At 45.7% G+C, this 24,309-nt stretch overlaps 1 protein-coding gene across 2 annotated transcripts in view; it reads right to left on the bottom strand.

Moving 5' to 3' along the window:
• GABRA3 (gamma-aminobutyric acid type A receptor subunit alpha3) overlaps window positions 1–24,309 on the bottom strand; it is a 134,011-nt gene that overhangs the window by 19,076 nt on the left and 90,626 nt on the right. For both annotated transcript variants that reach the window (XM_043492271.1, XM_038417440.2), the window contains exons 5-7: window positions 23,008–23,228; window positions 10,505–10,587; window positions 1,301–1,444 (exon numbers count right to left, since the gene is read on the bottom strand). In XM_043492271.1, coding sequence (XP_043348206.1) covers window positions 1,301–1,444; window positions 10,505–10,587; window positions 23,008–23,228 — 448 coding nt within the window. The remainder of the gene's footprint in view (window positions 1–1,300; window positions 1,445–10,504; window positions 10,588–23,007; window positions 23,229–24,309) is intronic.

The raw sequence follows: 24,309 nt of genomic DNA, 5'->3' as shown, positions 1-24,309 counted from the left end.
CTCAAGGGAGGCGATATGAGCTGTTAAAGACGGATTCAATTAACATCAAGTGCAACAGAGAGGAAATATCCTAGAACTACTGGCGCACACACACAGAAGGAGAAAGTTAGAAGAGACACACATAGGGTAACTGCAGCTCTCTGTACCTGAATTCACAGGGGAAAGGGAGGAGTGGCAGATGGGGAGAGAGAGAGATGATTAGTATTGGTCATTAAACAGAAAACATTTGTTTGGGACACTCTTCTACAACTGATGTAATATTTGCCAAAGAAAATTCAGTAAAAATCAGAGTGAGCAACACCCGCATGGTGGCCTCTCTTCACCCGTGACATTCTTCTGGGACACTGAAAGTTCAGCCCATTCAACTGCACCCCCAGGTGATGAGAAGCAACTGGGCAAGCAGGAGAGTTCCAAAGGCACACGTGGCTGTTAGCTGTCTGAATCCCATTAGTTTTCAATGGGAGTGGGCAGAAAGACACGTGTCTGCCACTTGGGTGCCTAACTGCCATTTGTGCCTATGAAAACCTCCCTGACACTTCCTCTCTTGCTCCATCGCCCAACAGAATATGAGAAGGTGGCTCTGCTGCTGCAGATGCCGTGTGGTACCTCATAGCATGGATATGCTCCATCTATAAACACCCCAGCATAGGGAGATAAGTTCTGCAATGCTGGGGTAGGGTCCTGAAAAACCTGGATATATTCTATTCTCCAGTCTTCCTAGCTAGGCATTTTTATGGCACTCAGCACCATGGTACCTGAGCACCAGCACTGTGTTATGGAGCTCTCCTTCATAGCACGGACATGCCGTGTCCACTTGAACAGCTGAGTGTCACATCAGGTGACCCTGTGCAGCTGGAGATTCCGTCCATCATAACCTAGGAAAGTTCCCTCTCCCACCAGGCCAGCTTGTTCTTAGGGGGTGCCGTGCTCCTTATCCTTCAAAACCTCCCTCTACTCCGTCCAAAAACAAGAACACAGCGTGGTGTTAAGGAATGTTGTGATGCCCATACATAGTGTGGACTGCTAGAATGGCTCCATCTCCCATCACCCCAGCTTGGATCTCAGGCTACTGTGATGCTGGTCATGCTATCCTTGGATATGATCCACTGCCTGCAAGTGTCACTGGGTATCACTAGAAGTTCTGGCTGTTGATTGAGATACCTCCCATGGCTCCCATTTACTTTGCAGACATATTGGATCCAACCATGACAACAATATACATTCAAATCACATGGGAACACCCCACCTGCCAGTGCACACAGCTTTTATGTCCACTTCCAGCCCCACCTCACTTCAGTACCTGTACTGGATCGGACCATCTCTGTTCCGACCACATGGCCCAGGAGGTCATACTGATTCAGGCGAGATCCACCTTTGGCCACTTCCACTGATTTATCCTTCCCCAGCGTCCAGGTGTAGATCACCTCCGTCTTCGTATAGGCATCTGCAGAGGAGGAAGGAGGAAGTCATGCTTCTGACCAGCCTAAAATATACCAAAGATTTGGGGCCACATTCAGTCCTGGTGCGTCTTCAGAGGAGCCACAGCGACTAATATGGCCAGTTATGTCTAACCACCAAGATGACTTTAGAAACAGTTAATTATATAACCAAAGTCAGGGCTGCCTGCCCTATGTTTAGAGTTTAGGGAGGGGTCGAAGGACACCTTAAGGGGCAGCACACTCCCCTTTAACGTTCTGGCCTACCTGGCAGTGACTTGTCATTTCTGAACCCATTAGAACATGGAGAGCTTGCAGCTTCTCTCTGCTCTAGCATCTGCCTCAGATATCGGTTGGGCTGCATCAGAAACAGAATCTGGATCTGGCAGGCAAGGGATTCCTAAACCAAAGAGTGCTAATCACAGCTATTTTGCACACAAAAGCTCCTTTGCTCCTAACTCCCTCCATGCTTTTGAAAATCTGCCCCCTTCATTAAATTGGGCCCATGCCATACAAATAGCATGGACTTTTTCCTTAAAGAGCTTCTGAGATTCCACCCTCTCCTCAGTCCTCCACCTTCCCTCCCCAGGCAGGCAGCTGAGCAATCAACTGAGCTCTACTCTGTCCTCTGCAGTGCTCAGCCTCCATGACACTGCTCCATCGGGGCCCTCTCTAACCCACAGTCACCAGCATGTGGGGCAGGGATAATTAGTCTAATAAGCTGGGGATCTGAAGGGTGCCGGGCTCCAGCCATTGGAGGGGTGTGTTCACTTTCTGCTGAATGTTGGCCGTTTCTTACCAGGGTGAGAAGAAAAAGGCAGAGATCTCCTCACACTCACCAGCCTGCAGCTCTTGACAGCTGCCATTAAGCCCCCCCAGGTGTATGTGAAAAATTGGTTCTGGAGAAAGTTTTCCTTCCCCCATTCTGCCCCCCCTCCCGTTCTCTTCATCTGCATGATCACAGGCTCCCCCACCAGCTTGCCAGTCATCCACCCTAGGAGTCAGCTGCAGGGGCTGGAAACTGGAAGTGACTGCCTGCACGTTGCAGAAGAGGCAGCCAGCAGGAGACTGCTAAATTACCAAGAGAGGTGGCACTGTGCTCAGAACAAAGCGGTGCTCCAGCTACCTGGTTACTGTCTCCATGCAGCCCTTCTCTCCGCCAGGGTCCCCATGTGCTCACAAACACCTTCAACCCTCCCACCCCATTCACAAACATACTCACTTTTACACCATCCCCACCCACTTGCACTCCCCCCTCATACTTGTATGCACAAACACCCCCACTCACACTTATACATACTTACATCTTGCTTTCTCTCTATTACCAAGCCCGCAGCATTCCAAAATCATGAGTTAGGCTCCAAAGAACCATGAATTGTCTTAAAAATCATGAGATTATACACAAAACAATACATTTGGGATACTTTGCATTTGCCCGCTGGGGCAGGAGTATTTAGAGAGTCATATTTTCAAGATTTTTACTGCAATCAGGTGGACTAGAAATGGTCTTATTGTAAAAAAATTATAGCTGAAGTTTTTGCAAAATCACAGGACTCCAGGAACTGGCACTTGAAGAATAACACCAAATATCATGAGATGTGCAATATGCTGGTAACTCCGCTCTCTTTTAACCTGCCACCTCCTTTCCCCCTCCAGTAGGCCAGCGAGTACCTCTGGCTCAGCAGGAGAGCTGCTAGCTATTTCATTGGAGGTTAAAGAGAAGTATGTGCTTCACTGCCACCTGCTCCTCTCCCCCCACTAGAGAAAGAACTTGCAGCTCAAGTCTATCTCAAATCCCTGTCCCCTCAAAAACCCCAACAGCTAATGGGCCTGAGTTCTCCTGGAAGTAGAGCAGGGGTGGGGGTGGGAGGTTGCAGACAATGAGGCACATACCTGCAGACAGCTCCATGGCACAGTCTGTGATGCAAGTTCCCTGACATGGGTGTTCAGAACCGAGGACCTTCTCAGCCAGTCAGAGGCCATTAGCTGTACCATAAGGGCCAGATGGCAAGATTCCTGCTTTAATTCACCCGAATGCAGCTCCCTGCAGTGATCACGTCTACTGCAGAAGCCTGCTCAACAGATCCTGGGAGAGGACACCGACAAGAGATTTTTAACTCTTCCCCTTTCCCTAGGTTTCCCCTACAAGACCCAAAGTGAGACCAGGATATTTTTCTGCAGGATTGACGATGGGTCAAATTCCAGCCTGTGAAGCTTTGTGGGACATTGTAGGTTGAAACTTCACTGATTTGTCTAATTAAAAAAGAAAAGGCCATGATTGCATTTTCGCTTTTGGCAAACCTGTTAAGTGTTGAGGAATAAAAGGTGATTTTGATGAATGGGTGACGTTTCTCTGTGCACAATGGTGCTGTGTAAGCACTTCCAATGCAGCTCGGCTAATGCATCTTCAACCTGACTGGCAGTGCTCTACTTTTCCAAGCCTGCCCTTCTCCCACCTCTGCCAGTGCACTGGCATCCTGGTCTGTAACACCCCCTTTTTATTCCAGTCCTGGATCCCCACAGTCAATGCACCTTAACATTAGACTAGAAACATTAAATTCTGTTATTTCAGTGCTAGACATCCACCCCCATGCCTCCGTGTTATCCTGCATGCAAATGAGGTTGTCAACTCTATACCAGTTGTCCTCTGGGACAAAGGCATTCCTTGTGTCATGTAGCAGTGGCACTGATATTTTGGGTCCGTTTAAAGCCCTGAAGATATTTCTGGGCTGTTTAATGTCGTTTGCACAATGCGGGGCAGCCCAGTCCAAATCAGGATCGTAAGTAGCACAACTCCTGTGGCATCCTCTACTGCCCTAGTCTTGGGCATCCCCGGCATAGATGTCCTACTTTGAGCCAGACTGCATGGTAGTTTTCTGGTGTGTGTGATGCTGGCAGACCAGGTGCCAGCTCATGCCATGTCTCATTGGATCACTGACAAATACATGGCTAAAATTGGCTTGGCTCACCTGTGTGCTAAAGTTGTTAAAATAGGTGTTAGAGTTATAAGAATGTGTTTAGTGTTTAGATTTTATTGAATGCTTGTAAGTTGCTGCACGCATTAATCTCATCTATAACATATGTATCCCCATATTGTAGGGCAATATTTGAGGGGTTGTGTTGTAAGCCTCTCTGACTGTGTAAATCATCAGGCAGGAGAGAGACATTAACCAGTGTGAAGTGCTGATCTCCAACAGAAGGTGTTAAGTCCTGCTCAACAGGGAAGGTCCAGACAGACTATTGTGGAACATTACAGAGGACCAAAGATGTTTGTTTTGCCCTCCCCGCCCCATGAAGATGAGTCATTCAAGTGGATTCCTCCTGTCAACTGCATTTGTCACTAAGAGCACAAATGAGGAGAGGGATAAAAACCTCTAACAAGAAGGAACAGGATCTCTCTGCTACTTGGACTCTTGGGGACAAGGTTTATTAGGCATAAGCTAGAGATACCTAACATTTAGCATGAGTTAGCCCTAAAGGTCACAAAGAGCTTCCTTATTATAGAAGCGTCTATTACATTTTGAAATTTAAGATTGCAACTCATTTGTGTTTATATATTTACCTGCTTTAACCTTGTAAATAACTCTCTTGTTGCCTTTTCCTATTTAATAAATCTTCATATATTGAGAGACAAGGTGGGTGAGGTAATACCTTTCATTGGACAAACTTCTGTTGGGGAGAGTGATAAGCTTTCGAGCTTACACAGAGCTTACACAGCTCTTCTTTAGGTCTGGGAAACATACTCAGAGTGTAGTAGAGCAGGGGTAGGCAAACTTTTTGGCCAGGGCTTTACCTGGGTATGGAAATAGTATGGCAGGCCATGAATGCCCAGTGCGGCAGGGAGACTCTATGGGGTGTAGCGGGGGGGCTCTATAAGGGATGTTACCGAGGTGGAGGGAGGGGACTCACGGGGTGTTGCACGGTGGTGGTGGGGAGCTCAACAGGGGTGTTACCGGGGCCTCTTAGAGGCCCTGCCAGCAGTGACACTAAGACAGCTGCACCAGGCACTGCCACGGGTGGAGGCACCGTAGCTAGGATGTGTGCGGCCCCTGACTGGTTTCGAGGCTCTCAAGGGTGGGGCTGTAGAAGATTGGGAGGGGATTGGGCGTGCTGCCATGTGTGGGAGGCTGCCATGTAGGGGCGGGCTTCCAGTCCTGGAAACAGTGCAGTGAAGTCGTGCCTGCGCAGTGTGGCTCTGCACGCTGGAAGTTGGTTCTCATCAAGGGAATTGTGAGTCGGGGGCTGGGGAACGCCAGGTGGGTGGAGCAGGGCCAGTTCCCAACCCCACTCCCTGGCGGGAGCTCAAAGGCCAGATAAAAACATCTGATGGGCCAGAAGCAGTCCGTAGGCCGTAGTAGTGTGTCCTGTAAGTAAGTTTCTCAGACTTGAAGAAGAGCTTTGAGTAAACTCAAAAGCTTGTTGCTCTCCCCAACAGAAGTTGGTCCAATGAAAGATATCACCTCACCCACCTTGTTTCTACAACAACACTGCATACAACAAATCTTTATACAGTTTATTATAGGATTGGCTATGAGACAGGTTAAGATTTTGTCATGGTTATTTTTAGTAAAAGTCAGGGACAAGTCACAGGCAATAAACAAAAATTCATGGAAGCCCATGACTTGTCCCTGACTTTACTAAAAATAACTGTGACAAAATGGGGCTGACAGGGGGGATAAGAGTTTGAGCCGTGCTGTGGGAGGGGTGGAGGGAGTCCGGCACCTGCCACCACTGCAGCTGACAGCTTCAGGGTCCCCCCGACTGCAGCTGAGAGCTGTAGAACTCACAACCAGTTTGAGGTTTGTGCCCTGGTTCCTAACAGTCTGCCCTGAGCTTGGCACTCATGCTCTCGAGTCACTGCAGGGTGGCGTGACAATGTGCACATACATCTCCTAGGGAGCACAGAGAGACCTTCAAACTCATTTCACTTCTAGTCCCTGGAACAATGTTAACACACAGGTTGGTTGGTTGGTTGGTGGAAAGTGAAAGCTGCTGTGCAAAGCTTGGCTCCCTGCTTTCAAGGGAGTGCTCTGCCCTGCAGCATTGGGAAGGCTGCCACAGCTAAGAAGTGGCATGGGGACAGGAAGTCAGCAATGATCGATCCAGCTTGTCAGGATCCTCAGAAACCTGAGCTGAGTTCTGCTGAGTCTTTAAAGAATATGCCTGGTGAGTTAAAGGGACCCTGCAGAAGCCCTTTAAGCCTCAGATCTGACCAAGCCTAAACTCCTTACAACTATGCGGTGACCAGCTTCCTAGTCTGTGGGGGGATTTGCTGAGGCTGCACTCCTCATGTGGGTATAGATGGGATTTTGATGCCATTCTATTGAACATATGAGCCGTGTGCTCAGACACTGTGCTGATGGGTGCCATATGGATACTGATCATAATCATGGCTAGTTTTACAAACTCTCAGCTTCTTGTTTCAACACTCCCATCGTTCAGATGCTGAAATAATAAAAAAAAAACAAAAATGACACTCTGCCACCACAGGGGCCTGACGAAAACGTGTGCAAGAGTCTCCTTCCTCCGCCCTCTCTCTCCAGGCTGCGATGGGATCTGAGATGGAGAGCGGATTCCAGGCATTGCTAGTGTAGGAGCAGATGCAGGGTTAGATACTCTTGCCCCAGAGTGAGCTGCTCTTCCTCTGAGTCTCTTTTCTCCTGGAATGTCCAACCCCAAATGTCTTACCAAAGAGAGTTATGGTGCCTCCTATCGGCAGCCACTGACATTGCATTATAACTGCTTAAGAAAATAGGTAAATAACACCATTGCCAGTCTCCAAACAAAAACTTTGTGTATGCAATTATAAGAACGAACTTTTTCCCAAATAACTTAACAAGCAGCGGGCTAAGAACAAATCACCGTTCTCAGCCCTGGCATTACTAACGATGCTGGTTTCCACCCAGGAGAGAGAAGGTCAGGTTGACTACTTCTGTATTAGAACCATAGTGCCTGACCCTACAAGAGGCTGAGTGGATCCTGAGACCATGCTGCACACTCTCATCTTAGTGGATCAGAGCAAGAGAGGGGAAATAACAGAAGGGGAAAAATACATTTTCAAGCATCTAGTGGGGTGAGACGCTGCTGTGGTCTGGGAGTACCACAAGATCCTGGCTGCTCCGGATCTGCCGATACACAAAGAGCTCAATTCACTGCCACTCTCCGGACTCAAATCCAGGAAATCTTTCTGGACCCACACATCAACACTATAGGCCAACAGAAAGGATGCCAGCACTTGCTGGCTTGAATCATGGGCAACTTGTGGTGCACCCCCAAAAATACCTTAATGAAGAGCCAAAGAAAGAAGTCCTAGGATTCTGCCTTCCCTGTTGTCAATGATACTGGAGCAGTGCACGGAAGGTGTGGATATCTCCTCCACAAATGGAAAGTCAAAGAATCACCAAACTGTGACTGTGGTGAGGTACAACCATGTGACACATGATGGACAACTGTCCGATTCATGCTTACACTGGTGGTACACAGGGGATCCACCTTGCTACCCCAGACGCATTAGAATGGCTTTCAAATCTCAAGATTCAGTTACAATCCCAGCCTGCTGCTTTACAAATGCCACACGAAAGAAGAAGTGAGGTCAATGAACTGAAATGAAGGCCTCATCAAATCCAGTGGTAGTGGAGGGCCCAGAGAGGACACCAGCCAGCAAATGGCTGTGTACTCCACTAGAGAATCAGACTAATTGTCCCTCTCCCTGCTAGACTGACAGCTCCCTCACACTACCAGGATGTGTTGGAAATATTCCTTGAGTGCTACAAGTACTCCTTTTCTTTTTGCGAATACAGAATAACACGGCTGCTACTCTGAAAACTACCAGGATGTTCCTCCGTCCTCTGTCCCCAGGAAACTTGGCTTCCAGCGAGAATGTGAGCTCACTGATGTCAAGGAGAAGAAGGGAATTCAGCACATGAGGGGAAACAAGCATGTGAGGGAAAGGGCATGGCCAGCCAGTGCTCACCTACCTCGTTCCCAACAACAAATGCAGCCCTTCACCCACTGCCTCAGCAGCCAGCCTCGGATGGAACCAACCGCTAGCAGTCAGAGTGTGAAGTGGAGAGAGTGGGCACAGATAGGACTGGACTTACTGTCAGAATAAGGACAAACTTAGGGTACAATTACTTGCCCCAGGATCAAGGCAGGTCAAATGCAGGCCTACACCTTTGCCAAGTACACCCTGGTGGGCTGAAGAAGATAGGTGGACAGTCAAGGGGACAATGATACAAACTAAAGTGGCAACTCCTTCCTGATCTGAAGGCAGCCACAGGACACCCATCCCACCGCGTGCCTCCACGGCAGTGTTTCCTGGATGTGACGTGTTGAGTCACATGAACACACTTTTCCTATCTGATTAGACCCAGGCTGTCTAGGATCCCAGGATCTCATTAATCAAAGGCTGTCCTGCGAGCGCGTTGTGCTGTCACCTATAGCTGTATTTGATAGCACCATTATTACACAGGAGTTGCCATAGCTGATCACACCCACCATCCATCTAGTCCAGTATTACTCCTCTGACAGTGGCCAGTGCCAGATGCTTCAGATGAAGGTTCAAGAAACCCTTCAGTTGGGCAGAGGTGGGTAATCTGCCCACCCCCCATCTCATCATAATCCCCAATAATTAGAGGTTGGTCTAAAACCTGAAGTATAAGGTTTCATGTCCCTTCCAATACTCTCTTTGTCATCTTGAACTGTTAAAACTATGGATATTCTTGATATCCATATATATATGTCCAAACCCTCTTTGCATCTTGCCCAGTCCTTGGCCTCAGCAGCTTCCTGTGGCAGTGAGTTCCACAGTCTAAATACACATTGTGTGAAAAAGTGTTTCTTTCCTATCAGTTTTATATTTGGCCTTTCTATTTCAGTGGCTGTCCCCTAGTTTCTTGTGTTATGAGACAGAGAGAGCAGAAGCTTCCAATTATAGAAAGGTAATCACAGAATATCAGGGTTGGAAGGGACCTCAGGAGGTCATCTAGTCCAACCCCCTTCTCAAAGCAGGACCAATCCCCAATTTTTGCCCCAGATCCCTAAATGGCCCTCTCAAGATTGAACTCACAACCCTGGGTTTAGCAGGCCAATGCTCAACCTACTGAGCTATCCCTCCTACCCTACTACTCCTACTACTATCATGCTATAACCACATTCCCTTCTGGTAGTTGATTAGATTTATCCAGACTTTGCCCTTGAGTTTTATTACAGGCTGCCACAGGTTCATTGGTTGGACATTTACTGATGGGGGAGGCAGGCTTTAGTAAGCTGGGTGCTTTATTTGATTGTCTTAGAGCACAGGCTGTCGGGGAGGGGGCTCAAACTCTTTTGTTTAGTTGGGAATAGGTAACCCTAAGGGGTTAAAATAGATTGAACCAGAAGGGCAGCTCTCTGCTCACTAGGCAAGGAGGTGGTGGCTCTGTGAAGAGCTGTGCCGAGGAAGGTGATTCTGTTTCATGGAGGATTTAGATATTTCAGAATTTGGTTTTGTTCTGATTGGGAATGAAAACCACCAATTTCAGAATTCTCTGCAAGAGGGAACAGAGCCCCAGCTCCAGGACAACCCAGCTGGTGGGTTCTCTGGAGCTGGGGACCCTGCCCAAGAGCTGCGAGTCTGACAGTTTGGGAGTTCAATAGTTCAATAAATCCTATGGACAAAGGTTTCATCGGAGAAATGCCACCAGCTCCAGTTCTGTGGGACAGAGAGCTGTGGGGGGGACATTGCTTACCCAAGCCAGAGAGAGGTGAGTGAAGCTGTTTGTCCCTGTACTAGCTTGGTAACCTTACAGTAAGACCCAGGGTCACTTACCCATCCCTGGAGTCCAAATTACCTGCAGATGCACACACAGAGCTCCTATGGACCACAGTGGGAACTGTATGCACAGCACAGTTTGATTTTATTATATGGAGCACCTAGCAAATGTGTGGACACTGTATGATTAATAATAATGCTATCTAAAATACCTGACAGAAGGGTTCCATTAAATAAATAAGCTACCAGCATATAGGCACACAAAACTAGACTGTGTGCCCTCCCCCCATTTAAGAAGGTTGAACTAGGCACTTACAGCTCCCAAATTTCAGCGGGCAGGCATGCACGTCCATTGGAAAATCCTCCAGGTGCATGGGGCACTCAGCGTGAATGGTTAACCTACAAGACAAACATAGGCCGTCATTGTAAACGCACATCTGCTAAAGATCCAGCATAGAGCTGCTGCTGCAGCATCTTGTCCCATATCCACCAAAGTCTACATAGTTTCAAAATGCTGACTCCTAGCAGATCTCTTGGCAGCAGGGCCCTGGGTATGGAGAGAACAGGTTGCATTCAATTCTTGCCACCTTCCCCATTTTGCAAACTTAGTCTGACCGACCAAGTTCATCTTTATCCACTAATTGCCATCTAGAAAATCTAGCAAAATCCTATACATTTGTTTGCCTGTGCGTTATGTGCAGAGAGATCATTAACATCTAGTTCTAGCAATGCTAGGGTTTGCATCGTGGACCTTATTGCAAAGCTGATGGATTATACATTCATAGTCTCCACATGCTATATGGCTACTAGGGTTAGACAAAGCATCAAAGCACTTCAGAGAGTTAAAAACCTGGGAAGAATGGGGCACAGCTCTTCATTATCTTCTTGAGCTCCCTGGAATCCAGGGCAATCTGCCTTTTACTGCAGCAGGGTACAACGTACGCCCCTAAGCATGCTGGACAGACGGACTGGCTGATGAAGTAGGGGTATCTTTAGGCCACAGTTCCACTTCTTCCTACTCCCTTATGGCTCCCTTAGAGGGTGCAGAGATACAGACCCTACCCTTTGGGAAGGGCAGGGACTGTGATTGTGTCTTGCTGCTGTGCAGAGGAGGGGATTGTGTGTCAGGGACTCCTTGAGTGCACCCCCCAACACACACACATCCTCGTGAACCCATGGAGCAGCAGGACATAATGTGGTCCTATCATCATGTCACCTCGACATTAACATGCAGCTGATTCAAGGGTGTGGCACAGCAACCTTTATAACAGCACCAGTGACACTAAAGTCCTTGGGGCACACACGGAGGGGACTGATAATAAAAGGTTTCAAGAAAGTATTTTCATTCAGTCTAGAAGCTTATGCTCATTGATGAACTATTGAAATTGTCAGTGAAAGTCTGCAGCTGTTTAATATACACGGAAGGGAGCCAAAACAGAAGGGGCTTTAGAGACACCAAATAACTCTGTTGAGAATTCACATGATCAAGAAACGTTCCTATTGCTTCGCTAGAAGGAGTGGCTGATGGATACTCCAGGTAATAGAGCTAGACCAAGGCTGAAGTTGTCTTAACAAGAACCTAGATCACAAAGACTAGCTGAAAATTTTCCATTGCAATATTTTTTGATGAAGAATGGCTTTCAACAAACTGGAATTTTTCATCAAAACAAATTGTACTTGTTCATTGAAAATGTTCAGGTTTTTGTAAAAAAACAAAACAAAACAAAAACAAACAAAAAACAAAGAACCCTGAAAAGCTTTTGTTCTTCCGATATCAAAAGGCAAAAAAATTAGTTTGGGAGTTTTTGACAAAACCCCAAAAAATTCAAAGAAAATTTCTGATGAAAATAATAAAAAAAAAAGATGTTGTTGAAATTTTTTGGAGGAGAAAAATACACTTCTCTCAAGCAGGTCATTGCTGTGAAGCAAACCAGAAACAATGCACTTGAGAACCACTAGATCCAGTTATCTGGATCTACTAAGGTGGACACAATTGATGAAGTTCTGGTATGACATTCCCTTGGCATCCCCACTAAAATCACTGGGATAGGGTGACCAGATGTCCCGATTTTATAGGGACAATCCCAAAATTCAGGCTTTGTCTTATATAGGCACCAATCACCCCCCCATCCTGATTTTTCACACTTGCTATCTGGTCACCCTACACTGAGATTGCATGGAGTGTATGTTTGTGCAACATCATTGTGAGTCAGTAGATGGAGCTGCTACAGATAGCACTCTTGAGTTCTGTTCAACTGAATATAAAAGCGGATAGCTCTTGCAGAAATGCTTATTGTCAGCTAGCTGTTCATTGAACAAATTTTGTTATAAAATTGCTCTGATGCAACGTGTTGTCATGTTTGTCCTGCTGGGTTGGCAAATAAATCTTGTAGTGTTGGAACTGGATATCACTTCCAGTTAGAGGGGTCTGGTGACTTTATAGTTCTCACAAGTCCTCACACTCCCATCAGCTAGAAACATACACTATAAGAACAATGCATTCTCTAAACGCTTCAGGTCCCTACTTCTGCAATTCTTCTGATTGCCTTTCTTTAGGTTCTTGCAAGGCCCAAGAGGCAAGAGAATTGTAAGCCTGGCACTTTTAACAACATGCCTTTTTGTTTTTATGCCTTTCACAATGCCATGTCTGAATGAAATACAGATTTATATTTTCCTTTTAATTATATCCATAGGACCTAACGGGCCATGCAGAGCTGCCATTCCCAGTTCCTGCTCTACCTCCCATCCCCCATGGTGTAGAGAAAGGGGCAAGAACACAGAGTGGCAGGGAAGGGCTATGGCTCGAGGCCAGGGCACAGTGGGCATACAATCCCCGTAGGACTGCTGCCAGCTGGGCCAGGACTGGTGCAGAGAACCCACTCTTCTGGGCAGGGTAGATCTCAGTGCAGGAGAAAATATGGGCCTTTAACTTGTTACGCAAATGACTGAAGTATAGCGAAGAGTAATTTCCTTCTGTGACAGTTAATGGGAAAGGCAAACAGGACCGCTTGTACCCTACATTGGCCTGCTAGCTTCCCAAAGTCTCTCATCTCCACCCCCGTGTTCCAGTACTACGCCCCTTTCTCTTTGCGTAACAGGAATATGTTTTCACTTGTATGTTTCTTTAGCAGCTACAGATACTGGGGCACTTCTGCCTGTTTCCATGATCCTATTTACATTGTTGATATTAATTTTATATGGAGCGTGGGAGACTTGTTTTTGTGCCCAACACACAGATGGAGCAGGGCTATAAAACACCAGTTCTCTCAATAGGGACAGGTCCTGCATATTTACTGTGCACCAGCCCGAACCCTGTATTCCCAGTAGGGATCAGTTAAATGGAAGTCCATGGCACTAGTCATGTAACAACTTCCCTTTGGGAGTGAGGGGCTCCCAATCCAGGCCACAACTGGTGAGGTGCTTCCTACTCCTGAGCGAGTGTGATCTGCTGCTCAGGCTCCTGCTTTTTGGCCTGATACAGAAACACTGAGTGATTTGAAGTAACATCCCTAAGCAACAAAACCACATGTGCTGCCCCCAGTTTGCTGATGTCCTCTTCACTCCTCCTCATGTGCGGACTGGACAACAGGGCATGTAGGCAGAGGTACCTTTCAGTGCTTGATCCCAAACTCACTGATATCAATGGAAATACATGGGCTTTGCATCAGGTCTGACGTTAGCAGTCCATTTCCTTCGTTGGGTTCACATATCAACACTGCATGCACTGCTCATTCCAGCTTCAATTCCTATGTCTTAATTCTAGATTTCTGATCCCAAATACAAAAGGCAGACAGGCTCCCAAAATGATTGGGGATGAACACTCAGCAAATCAGGTACACTTGCTACTTCTCTTTGGTTTCTTAAGTGAAGCTACAAATTTGTTTGGGGAACTTAGCATTCATTTAGTTAGCTCTTCTGTCAAGTCTGCATAGGTCTTATCGCTCCGTCCTTGAGGGAGACATACATCTTTCTGGGCTGTAAATGTTTCTTCTCCAGCTAGACTGGATTTTTTCTTGTAACACCCTTCAATGTTATTGGCATAAAAATACTGTTGGGACCTTGGTGCATGAACTTCAACTTCCTCACTGTTTTTATCCATGTGGAAATCGCCCATTTTACCACCCATGGCCTGTTTTACCCTTTCTTTTACCCTTCTTCTTCGGTCCAGATCCTTCTTGCTTCACTGATGACCTTATCATTTCATAAGCACCCCAGCGAATTGATTCCAGTCATCCTGCCCAAAGGACACACCCTCGTGGGCTTTTCTAATAAGCCAAATCTGTCTTTTTAATTAACTATACTGCGCTAGATGCTCAGCTGCCATCAGTGTCCCCTGGGAGTGGCTGAGTCACGGAGGGTACAAAGATGCTGGTTACAGACCCCAGACTTTGGGGTGCCTGCCACGAAGGTCCTAGTGTACTTTAGAGCAGCACCAAGGGTGTCTCTCCATAGCTGCACCTTATCATTAGCAATGACAGTATCCGCTTGGCAATCAGCCTCGTACTCCTCAATCTGGCTGCCCATAGATCAGAGCAATCAGTCTTTTTGACTTGGGTCTGAAGGATCCAGCACAAAGTGTTCCACATCTGTAAGTGGAATCAGTATTGTAGGTCTCTGGACACTTCCGATCTGCTTGACCTTGTTTGCATCTGTCTATGTGTATCACAGATGTTTGCATGCCTCTGGGCATTGCTGTAGCCCTGCACAAGCCAGAATGGCCGGAGACGGCTGCCCTTGCCACTTCATGTGAAATTGCAAATGTATGGAAAGGATGGAATTTCAAGCTCAAAGAGAATTTTACTAGCTGATACCAAATCAAAAGAAGCCCACCCCCCCTCCCCTCAAAACAACAGCTTTTCCCCATCCCATAAACTGGGGGAATATGGGGGCCCCTGAAATTATACAGAAAACTAAACGTTGAGGTCTCGAAAAACCACAGAGAATGAAATGGCTAAAATGTTCAGGCAAAATCTCACCTGAAACTTTTCAGCTATTTCAACCATCCAAAAAGTTAGCGCCTCAGATAACATGACCAATGGTAGCATTTTCTCACTGTAGGGAAAAGGGGAACAGGCCTTAGACCTCTCTCTCTCATATGCAAGGGCACACAGGGGCAGGCACATGCTCTCTCTCGCACACACATGCACTCTCACACGTTCTCACACACACATTCTCACATGCAACTGTACATGCTTTCACATACTTTCTCTCACACACGTGCACTTTCATATGCACTCTCTTAAACACACATACACTGTGCTCCTCCACGTACACACAATCCATTCACACGTGATCTCTCTCACGCACACTTCCTCTGTCTTGCACACATGTGAGCAAACTCTCACACATGTGATCTCTAGCTCTCTCATACCACAGCGTGCTCGCTCTCTCATCCTTCTGTGCACCAATTAGCTAAAATATTTAGGTGGACTTTGAAATCAATCACAGCTCAGGAGAGTAGACATCCCTCCCTTTCCCCTCTCCCCCCAGACGGCCTCTCCTGCTGAGCCCTGTTTCTGGCCCAAGGACTCTGCAGGACCATATGCTTTGCCTAATGAAATGTCAAAATGTCAGACTAAGAGGAATATGTCTCATTTCTCAGGCAATTACCACAGCCTCTGCAGCACTTGTTCAAAAAGACTTGTTGCAGAGCTATACATATTTACTGCAACACTACAGCTAGCAGAGAAGACAGTCCTATCTTAGAGGTGCAGTGTCATCTTAGGGCTCAGATAGTTTAGCTGTGAACTATCACTATGAATCCTAGACAGCACATGATGATTGGCTGAGGAACCTCTGACCTGGCTCTGGGCAAATAACTGATTTTTCAGTTCAGTGGCAGAAATGAAAACCCTGGGAAAACATTCATTTTGGGTCAACCTGAAATGAATATTTTTCAATTTTTTTCACCACAATGAAAAAACAGAATTTTTTTTTGTTTAGGGTCAAATAATATGTTTAATTTCACTCAAAACAGGATATTTCATTTCCTTTTTTTAAAATCCTTTGTTTCATTTTAAATAAAATAAACTAGATTTCACAACAAAACCTCATTTCACAACAAAGAGTTGAAACGTTCTGTTTTGAAAAGGTTGCACTGAAACGTTTTGACGTAAAGAAAAAAAATCATCTTTTTTTTCTTGGCTGAAACTATTCACTGAATCCGACCCAAATTCGCAACAGTTTCAATTAACTCAAACCTGCAGTTTTCAGCAAATAAATTATTGGTCCAAAACATTTCACCCAGCTCTAGTTGATCTCATAATCCTACCATTCTACCCTCTAATCAGTAATCTTCTCTGTCCCACCCACCTGCAACACACATTTTGTTTATTGTGGTCTTGAAATCACCCTGCAAGCTCTAAGTTTTCTTCTCTCCTGCTCCACCCCCAGCAGGAACAACCTGACAAAAATTAGACACACGGGAAGAAATTATGTTTTCCTTCATACAATCAGTTAAGTTCCTTTAAACAGCTAAATCCAATGGCAAGAAGTGTGTATCAGGCTAAATACACCTCTCCGGGGCTGTTGGTACTACAAACCACTTCAGCTTCGTTCTCATGGTTACCATGAGATTATCAAAACCTTTGATGTGTCATTATCGCTCATGCAGATACGTATGTAGTGCTAGTGGCTCATTCCAATTTCTTGGAGTTAAATGTGATAATCCTTTGGTCTATATATGGCACAAAAGCAATATAGCAGCCTGTGCAGCACCAGAGACTTTGTTTATGCCAGTTATACCATTTTGGCTTTGTCCTTTCCAAAACTCACTTTGCTGCCCCAGGCTATTCCTTAATAATGACAAAAAGAAAAGGAGTACTTGTGGCACCTTAGAGACTAACAAATTTATTAGAGCATAAGCTTTCGTGAGCTACAGCTCACTTCATCGGATGCATTTGGTGGAAAAAACAGAGGAGAGATTTATATACACACACACAAAGAACATGAAACAATGGGTTTATCATACACCCATTGTTTCATGTTCTCTGTGTTTGTGTATATAAATCTCTCCTCTGTTTTTTCCACCAAATGCATCCGATGAAGTGAGCTGTAGCTCACGAAAGCTTATGCACTAATAAATTTGTTAGTCTCTAAGGTGCCACAAGTACTCCTTTTCTTTTTGCGAATACAGACTAACACGGCTGCTACTCTGAAACCTGTTAATAATGACAGGTAGGCTGAACAGGTGGGATTCAGCTCTGGGTTGGGTTTAGGCTCCAGTCTGGGGTTTGGGTTCGAGGCTGAGTCACTTCTAGGATTCAGACTTTGGATCTGACAGCACCGAAAATTTCATGATTTGTTTTCAGGAAATTTCAGCCCCAAATGGCAGAATTTCAACACAAGATGGGGATCAGCTGGTCTTATAAGATTTCTGCCATCTAAGACTGGTCCTTGCAACAGTTCAGCTGCACAGAAACTGAGCAGGAAAATGGGCCTCTTCTGCTTTTGGATCCAACATGGAAGCTAAATTGTAGAGACAAATTTGGCTCTTGGGACTCAGATCTCAGGCTTAATGTTCCAGCTTTTGGTCCCTCTCTGTTAATAACAACTATGGAATCTGTGACACCTTTACCAAGGGCAGAACTCAGGCTATGTCTATGCTGAGCTTTCTCTGTAACTTCCTCACTGTTCCACCACCATTGGTAGTCACAATAGTTTACTAGTTCTAAGTCAACGTACAAATGCAGTCCTTTTGAAGACAAGGGAACGGCACATATATCACTATGGAGATAATTTGGTCCACAGAACCTTTATTGCTTGAAGATGGTGCCTGGAAACAAAAAAGCCCATCTTGCCTTTCAGGTACTCAGTTGAGTTTGCAGGGCTAGCAATCAAAGAAAACATCTTTTACCCTGTTTATCTGAGCACATATAATTTGGAAATCATAGAAACAATATGTGTGTAAACCCTACAGTGCCTTTTTTGAGTTGCTCTGCAGAGCAGAAGGGCTCTTTAAGGGATAGATTCTCAAAGTGTTGCATGCTCTATGCACAGAATTAGGCATGTGACATTTTCATATATTTTAAGGCCAGGAGGAGGAATCATTATGATCATCTAGGCTGACCTGAATAAAACAGCCCACAGATTTCACCCGGACGTTTCTGTAACAAGCCCATTGCTTCTGGTTGAGCTATTTTCACACCAGATCCACATACACTTGTTAGTCAATCTGGGCTCCAGAGCTACATTTGGACTGTGGGATGCTGAATGTCGCTTTTGTGAACTACATACACCTGAGACTTGCTTCTACAAACTGCGGCTGGCCTCAGACAAGACTGCAGAGGGAGCACTGCGTAACAGGACTAAAGCCCCTGTGTTCTACTGCTGATCCTCCAAGCCGGTGGGAAAGTAGGGAACAGAAACACTGTTCACTATAACTCAGCAGCCAGGAGGAGGGGAACAGAGAGAGGAGATATTTGTGAAGCCCATAAAACAATCCAGGTGCGAGGCCCTGATACCGTGTTCTGATGTCTGCTTTGAGACGCTGCATGAGGAGGTTGCGTTGTGATGCTATGATATCTCTGGATACTGAGCTGCAATTGGTTTGCGCAGTTCAGTGATGAAGAGGCCTCGCTCCAGGAGCTATGAATACTGCCACACAATGCTGGATGCATGTGTCAGAATTGCTGTTCCTGCAGAGCAGCTACAGATGAATGCAAACTCTCGGAGAAGAGAAGTTTGGTTTCCTAACAGCATAAATAGCAGTGGAAATGCCTCTAATTGCTTATTGTAGCATTTGATGCCTCTAGGGGGCTGGACTAGGAGGGACCCACTGAAAGCTTAGGAAGAAGGCAGTATCTCTTGTGTCCAATTGCATACTGCCATACAGAGCTAGACTGAACACGCTGAGTAGAGGGAGTGCAGAGCGACACCTTCCCAAGGGAGCTCAGAGAGGTACAATCACTGCATAAGTCTGGAGATGTGTGCATGCACCACCATGCTATCAGGACTGTGCAGCCCCATCCTCTCTAGTGTGCCTGGGCAGGGCCAATTCTGAAGGGGGGAGGGGATCAGGGCATGGATCTGCCCCCTCACTGCTCCTTTTAGAGACAAAGCTCCATACACCTTAGGGTCATGGAAAGAGCCATCTCTGCACCCCTAAGAGGCAGGATGCATGAGGTGAGGGGAGGCTCCTTACACTGACCCTGCTTCTGAGCACCCCTACAAATCCAGTCTGGTCCACAGAAGGTATTTCCTTTGGGGCCATGGGGAAGAAGCCATGTTAGATACATATGGGACAAAAAGCCATGCTGCATTTCTGGAAAGGGGGCAAACCCCGAGGGGGTAGGCTTGAAATGGGCACTTTCGTACACAGAGCACTGGCCATTTCTTTGTTACTAGAGCTGTGCGGGAAACAGATTTGCTATTTCACAGGAAATTCTGCGATATCGGCCTTTTCGTGTATTATGAAATGGAATCCAAAATATTCTCAAAATGCCCTTGGAAACAAAATTCCATTTCTTCATTTGCTGGGGGTTGATTGCAATGCCTCGTTTTGACAAAATCAAAACATTTCAATCCAATTTTAACTGTGATTAATCATGTTATATTATACAAATTGGAAACAATATGTCATTTTGAAATGAAAAATCAAATCGTTTTGTTCCAGAAGGGACACTGCCCCTAAGAAGTGCAGAGGCTGCTCTTTCACCCTTATCAGGGTGCTTTGTTCTGATTCGTTTTTACAAACGAAATTTAATCAAAACTGACATTTCGATTTCGATGAAATGGCATTGTCAGTTGGAAAATTTTCAACCTGCTGTCTTTGTTACCCTATTCTTTCTAAATTTTTCGACTACACTGTCCAGCGCCATCTCTTACAAGGCTTCTGACTTCAACATGACCCACTGCAGCCAAAGTTCCAAGCCAGATGTTCAAGTAACGCTGCTTTGATAAAGAGTTGGAATGTCTTTGTGGTGACTAACTCAGCTGCGTGTGGAAAGTTTGGATTGCAGCACAGCTACTGGCACCATTTGATATTTTACAAAACGAAAAGCCCTGATTTTGGCTATGGGCTGCTTTTGATATCCAGTGCCGTGCAGTCTCTTGGGAGTAAATCCTGAGAGATGGTGAATCACTGCAGGGGTTGCAAGGATTCAGTATCTCTCAGGATGTGGTGTCCTTGCTTCGGGCCAGATCTGTGGGATCATTCATTGTGGTGACTTGTCGCTCTCTTCTCTTATATCCTTGTAATAGACTATTTGAGGCCAACTATTTTTCAATCTATGGGCTCTGGTGTAACACGGATGACCCTTGGGCTTCATTCTTATGGCGTCTCATTCCACTTTGTCCTCACCCATAACTATTTCACATTTGGGGACAATGTATACCTTCAAATCAGCGGTACTGCGATGGGTACCTGCATGGCCCCGCAGTATGCCAACATTTTTATGGCTGACTTAGAACAACGCTTCCTCAACTCTCGTCCCCTAATGCTCCTACTCTACGTGCGCTACAATAATGACATCTTCATCATCTGGACCCATGGAAAAGAAGCCCTTGAGGAATTCCACCATGATTTCAACAATTTCTATCCCACCAACAACCTCAGCCTGGACCAGTCCACACAAGAGATCTACTTCCTGGACACTACGATGCTAATAAGCGATGGTCACATAAACACCACCCTATACCAGAAACCTACTGACCGCTATTGCGACCTACATGCCTCCAGCTTTCACCCAGATCACACCACATGATCCATTGTCTACAGCCAAGCTCTACGATACAACCGCATTTGCTCCAACTCCTCAGACAGAGACAAACACCTACAAGATCTCTATCAAGCATTCTTACAACTACAATACCCACTTGCTGAAGTGAAGAAACAGATTGACAGAGCCAGAAGAGTACCCAGAAGTCACCTACTACAGGACAGGCCCAACAAAGAAAATAACAGAACGCCACTAGCCATCACCTTCAGCCCGCAACTAAAACCTCTCCAACGCATCATCAAGGATCTACAAACTATCCTGAAGGATGACCCATCACTCTCACAGTTCTTGGGAGACAGGCCAGGGGACACCATCATAGGGCCTAATCACATCAGCCACACTATCAGAGGCTCGTTCACCTGCGCATCTACCAATGTGATATATGCCATCATGTGCCAGCAATGCCCCTCTGCCATGTATTGGTCAAACTGGACAGTCTCTACGTAAAAGAATAAATGGACACAAATCAGACGTCAAGAATTATAACATTCAAAAACCAGTTGGAGAACACTTCAATCTCTTTGGTCACTCGATTACAGACCTAAAAGTTGCAATTCTTCAACAAAAAAACTTCAAAAACAGACTCCAATGAGAGATTGCTGAATTGGAATTAATTTGCAAACTGGATACAATTAACTTAGGCTTGAATAGAGACTGGGAGTGGATGGGTCGTTACACAAAGTAAAATTATTTCCCCATGTTTATTTTCCACCCCCTCCCACTGTTCCTCAGACGTTCTTGTCAACTGCTGGAAATGGCCCACCTTGATGATCACTACAAAAGGACCCCCCCCGCTCTCCTGCTGGTAATAGCTCACCTTAAGTGATCACTCTCCTTACAGTGTGTATGGTAACACCCATAGTTTCATGTTCTCTATGTATATAAATCTCCCCACTGTATTTTCCATTGAATGCATCCGATGAAGTGAGCTGTAGCTCATGAAAGCTTATGCTCAAATAAATTTGTTAGTCTCTAAGGCGCCACAAGTCCTCCTTTTCTTTTTGTGAATACAGACTAACACGGAGGCTACTCTGAAACACTTCCATGTAGATGCTCTACACTCCTTATCAGCATTTTCAGATTCCCTTCATCTCTGTGTTCCATGTCGCCTCATGCCGCCTCAAGCTGGTTGTGAGCTAACCTTTAAGTAATGCAGAAAAAACCCAGATATGATTTTGTGGGGGTCCTATTACTCATTCTCTTAGGTATTGTCTTTGTGGTGATTTATCTTTGGGGTCTGATCACACTACCCTGCCTCCCAGAGACAACAAATGCATTCAAAATAGCTAGGCACTCAGATACTTATGATAATGGAGGCCAGATAAATACCTAAGACAGACAGATATGATCCCTTCTGACCTTCAAGTCTATGAGATTGATACTTCTCTCACTTGCGTTCATTTAAAACCAGTGTAACTCCTCTGACTACAATGGAATCAATTACACCACGATTTGAGGACTTCAATAGCTCAGACATAGGTGAGGTTTTTCGTAGGAGTGGGTGGGTGAGATTCTGTGGCCTGCACTGTGCAGGAGGTCGGACTAGAATGGTCCCCTTCTGACCTTAGTATCTATGAATCTATGAATCACTCCTGGTTTAAATGAGTGAAGTATAGTGTAAATGCTACTTCCATCCTGATGCAGCAACATTTTATACCCACTTTTCACAGGTTTAAATGAGTCCACAGTGGTGTGAGGCAGTGGAGCATCAAGCCCAGCATTTTCACCTTTTCTTTACTCAGGGACACCCTGTCATTTAGCCTCTGTGCCTCAGTTTCCTCATTGGAAACAGGAGCATATTGATTCTGAGAGACCTACATCCCAGGACCACAGTGAGGATTAATGAATGTTTGAAACGTGCTAACGAAATGTTAAGCATTGTTTGTCAGTTGTAGGAGCGATGGCTTGTTGACACTATGCAGATTAATCTGCAGCTCAACTGTCAAGAGATTAAACTCATTTTGGACCTTAAAAAGTGGGAAGCTTGCACAGCCATAGCATGCCATAGGATCACCTCAGCCTAGGGCCTCTTCACAGGGCCTAGGGCTTTCGTAGAACCATGGGCTCAGGTTCTGTCCATGCCCAGGAGAGGCACACCTACCTCATGGTGTACAGAAGGGTGCCATTGTCCACCAGGCGCAGCAGCTTGTTAGGTGTGGTCATGTTGTGGGCCACTGATTTCTTGCCATTGTGAAAGAAGGTGTCAGGAGTCCAGATCTTACTGGCCAGCAGGTTGTTAAGGGGGAGGACCTTCATGGGGCCATCAAACTTAAGCCGCTCGTCTCTCCAGGACTGCCGGAAAAAGACATCAATGGTGTATTCCTAGGGGGAGAGAGGAGAGCACATCAAACCTGATTTTATCTAGTTCTTCATTGCAAGCCACCCTGTAAATTCCAGAGAATGAAAACGGCTCCCTTCGTTGAGTGCAATGGGGTTTTGGGAGCACTGCACTCATGACTGTGGACCGGAGTGGCATTTCCATCACTGGAGTGGGAACAAGAGGTATTTAGCAGGGCAGCATTCTCCAGGATTGATAAGACCCTAAGGCAAGCTGGAATTGCTACCTCTGGTATAATGACTTTGCATGAATATCCTGTAGTATTCATCTACATCTTTCATCTCAAAGTGCCCTATACACTGTACGTATGCCATTGGGATCATACACCAACCAATGAAATGCAGTCACCCCTAGGGTGCCGCTCCTCAGCCATTCTGTATCAGAAACATTGCACAGCAGTTTCAGGATAACAGGAAGCAGAGGATGCAACTGACACCACAGGCAGATCCTAATGATTTCAGTTCATGTGCTTAAATATGGATTCAAATGCCTAACTTTATGCAACCATGTTTGAAACATCAGGACTATACTCTAAGCTACTTTCAGTCCTAAATTGTTGTGCAATGCTGCCAAGCACCATCAAACAGCTACCACTTTTCATGCCAGAGATGGCTGCATTTCAGTGATGTCTATAATGGTTCCCACATATGAAAGGTCAGGACTCGGGGATCCTGCGGGCATGCCATTAGCACCGGATTAATAATATAGAAATCAATTTTATTCACTGGGAGAACAGAAATGAACTTTACCAAGAACGAGGAACCCAGAAATGCAGGAGATATGTTTAAACCTGGATAAAATTAGAATTAGGACAGGACACATGGTGCTAAATTAATTTGAGTGTAACTCTTTTTGAAACCAGTGGGGTTACACTAAGACTGAATTTGGGCCTTTAGAGGCTTGGCTCAGGTCTTCAGCTGAAGTAAATTGATTATAGCTTAGTGAAATTTGTCACACACTTTTTTGGTGAAAAATTCAGATTTGGTGACACCAAAATGTTTCATGAATTCATGTTGGTTTTGCCAAATGTTTCATTTGTGGAAAAATGTTCTGAAAAAAACCAAA

The sequence above is a fragment of the Dermochelys coriacea genome, chromosome 9 (assembly GCF_009764565.3).
Source record: "Dermochelys coriacea isolate rDerCor1 chromosome 9, rDerCor1.pri.v4, whole genome shotgun sequence".
In the NCBI taxonomy this organism is placed as follows: domain Eukaryota; kingdom Metazoa; phylum Chordata; order Testudines; family Dermochelyidae; genus Dermochelys; species Dermochelys coriacea.
Note: the sequence above shows the minus strand (reverse complement) of the source record. Positions and strands in the feature narration are given on the sequence as shown.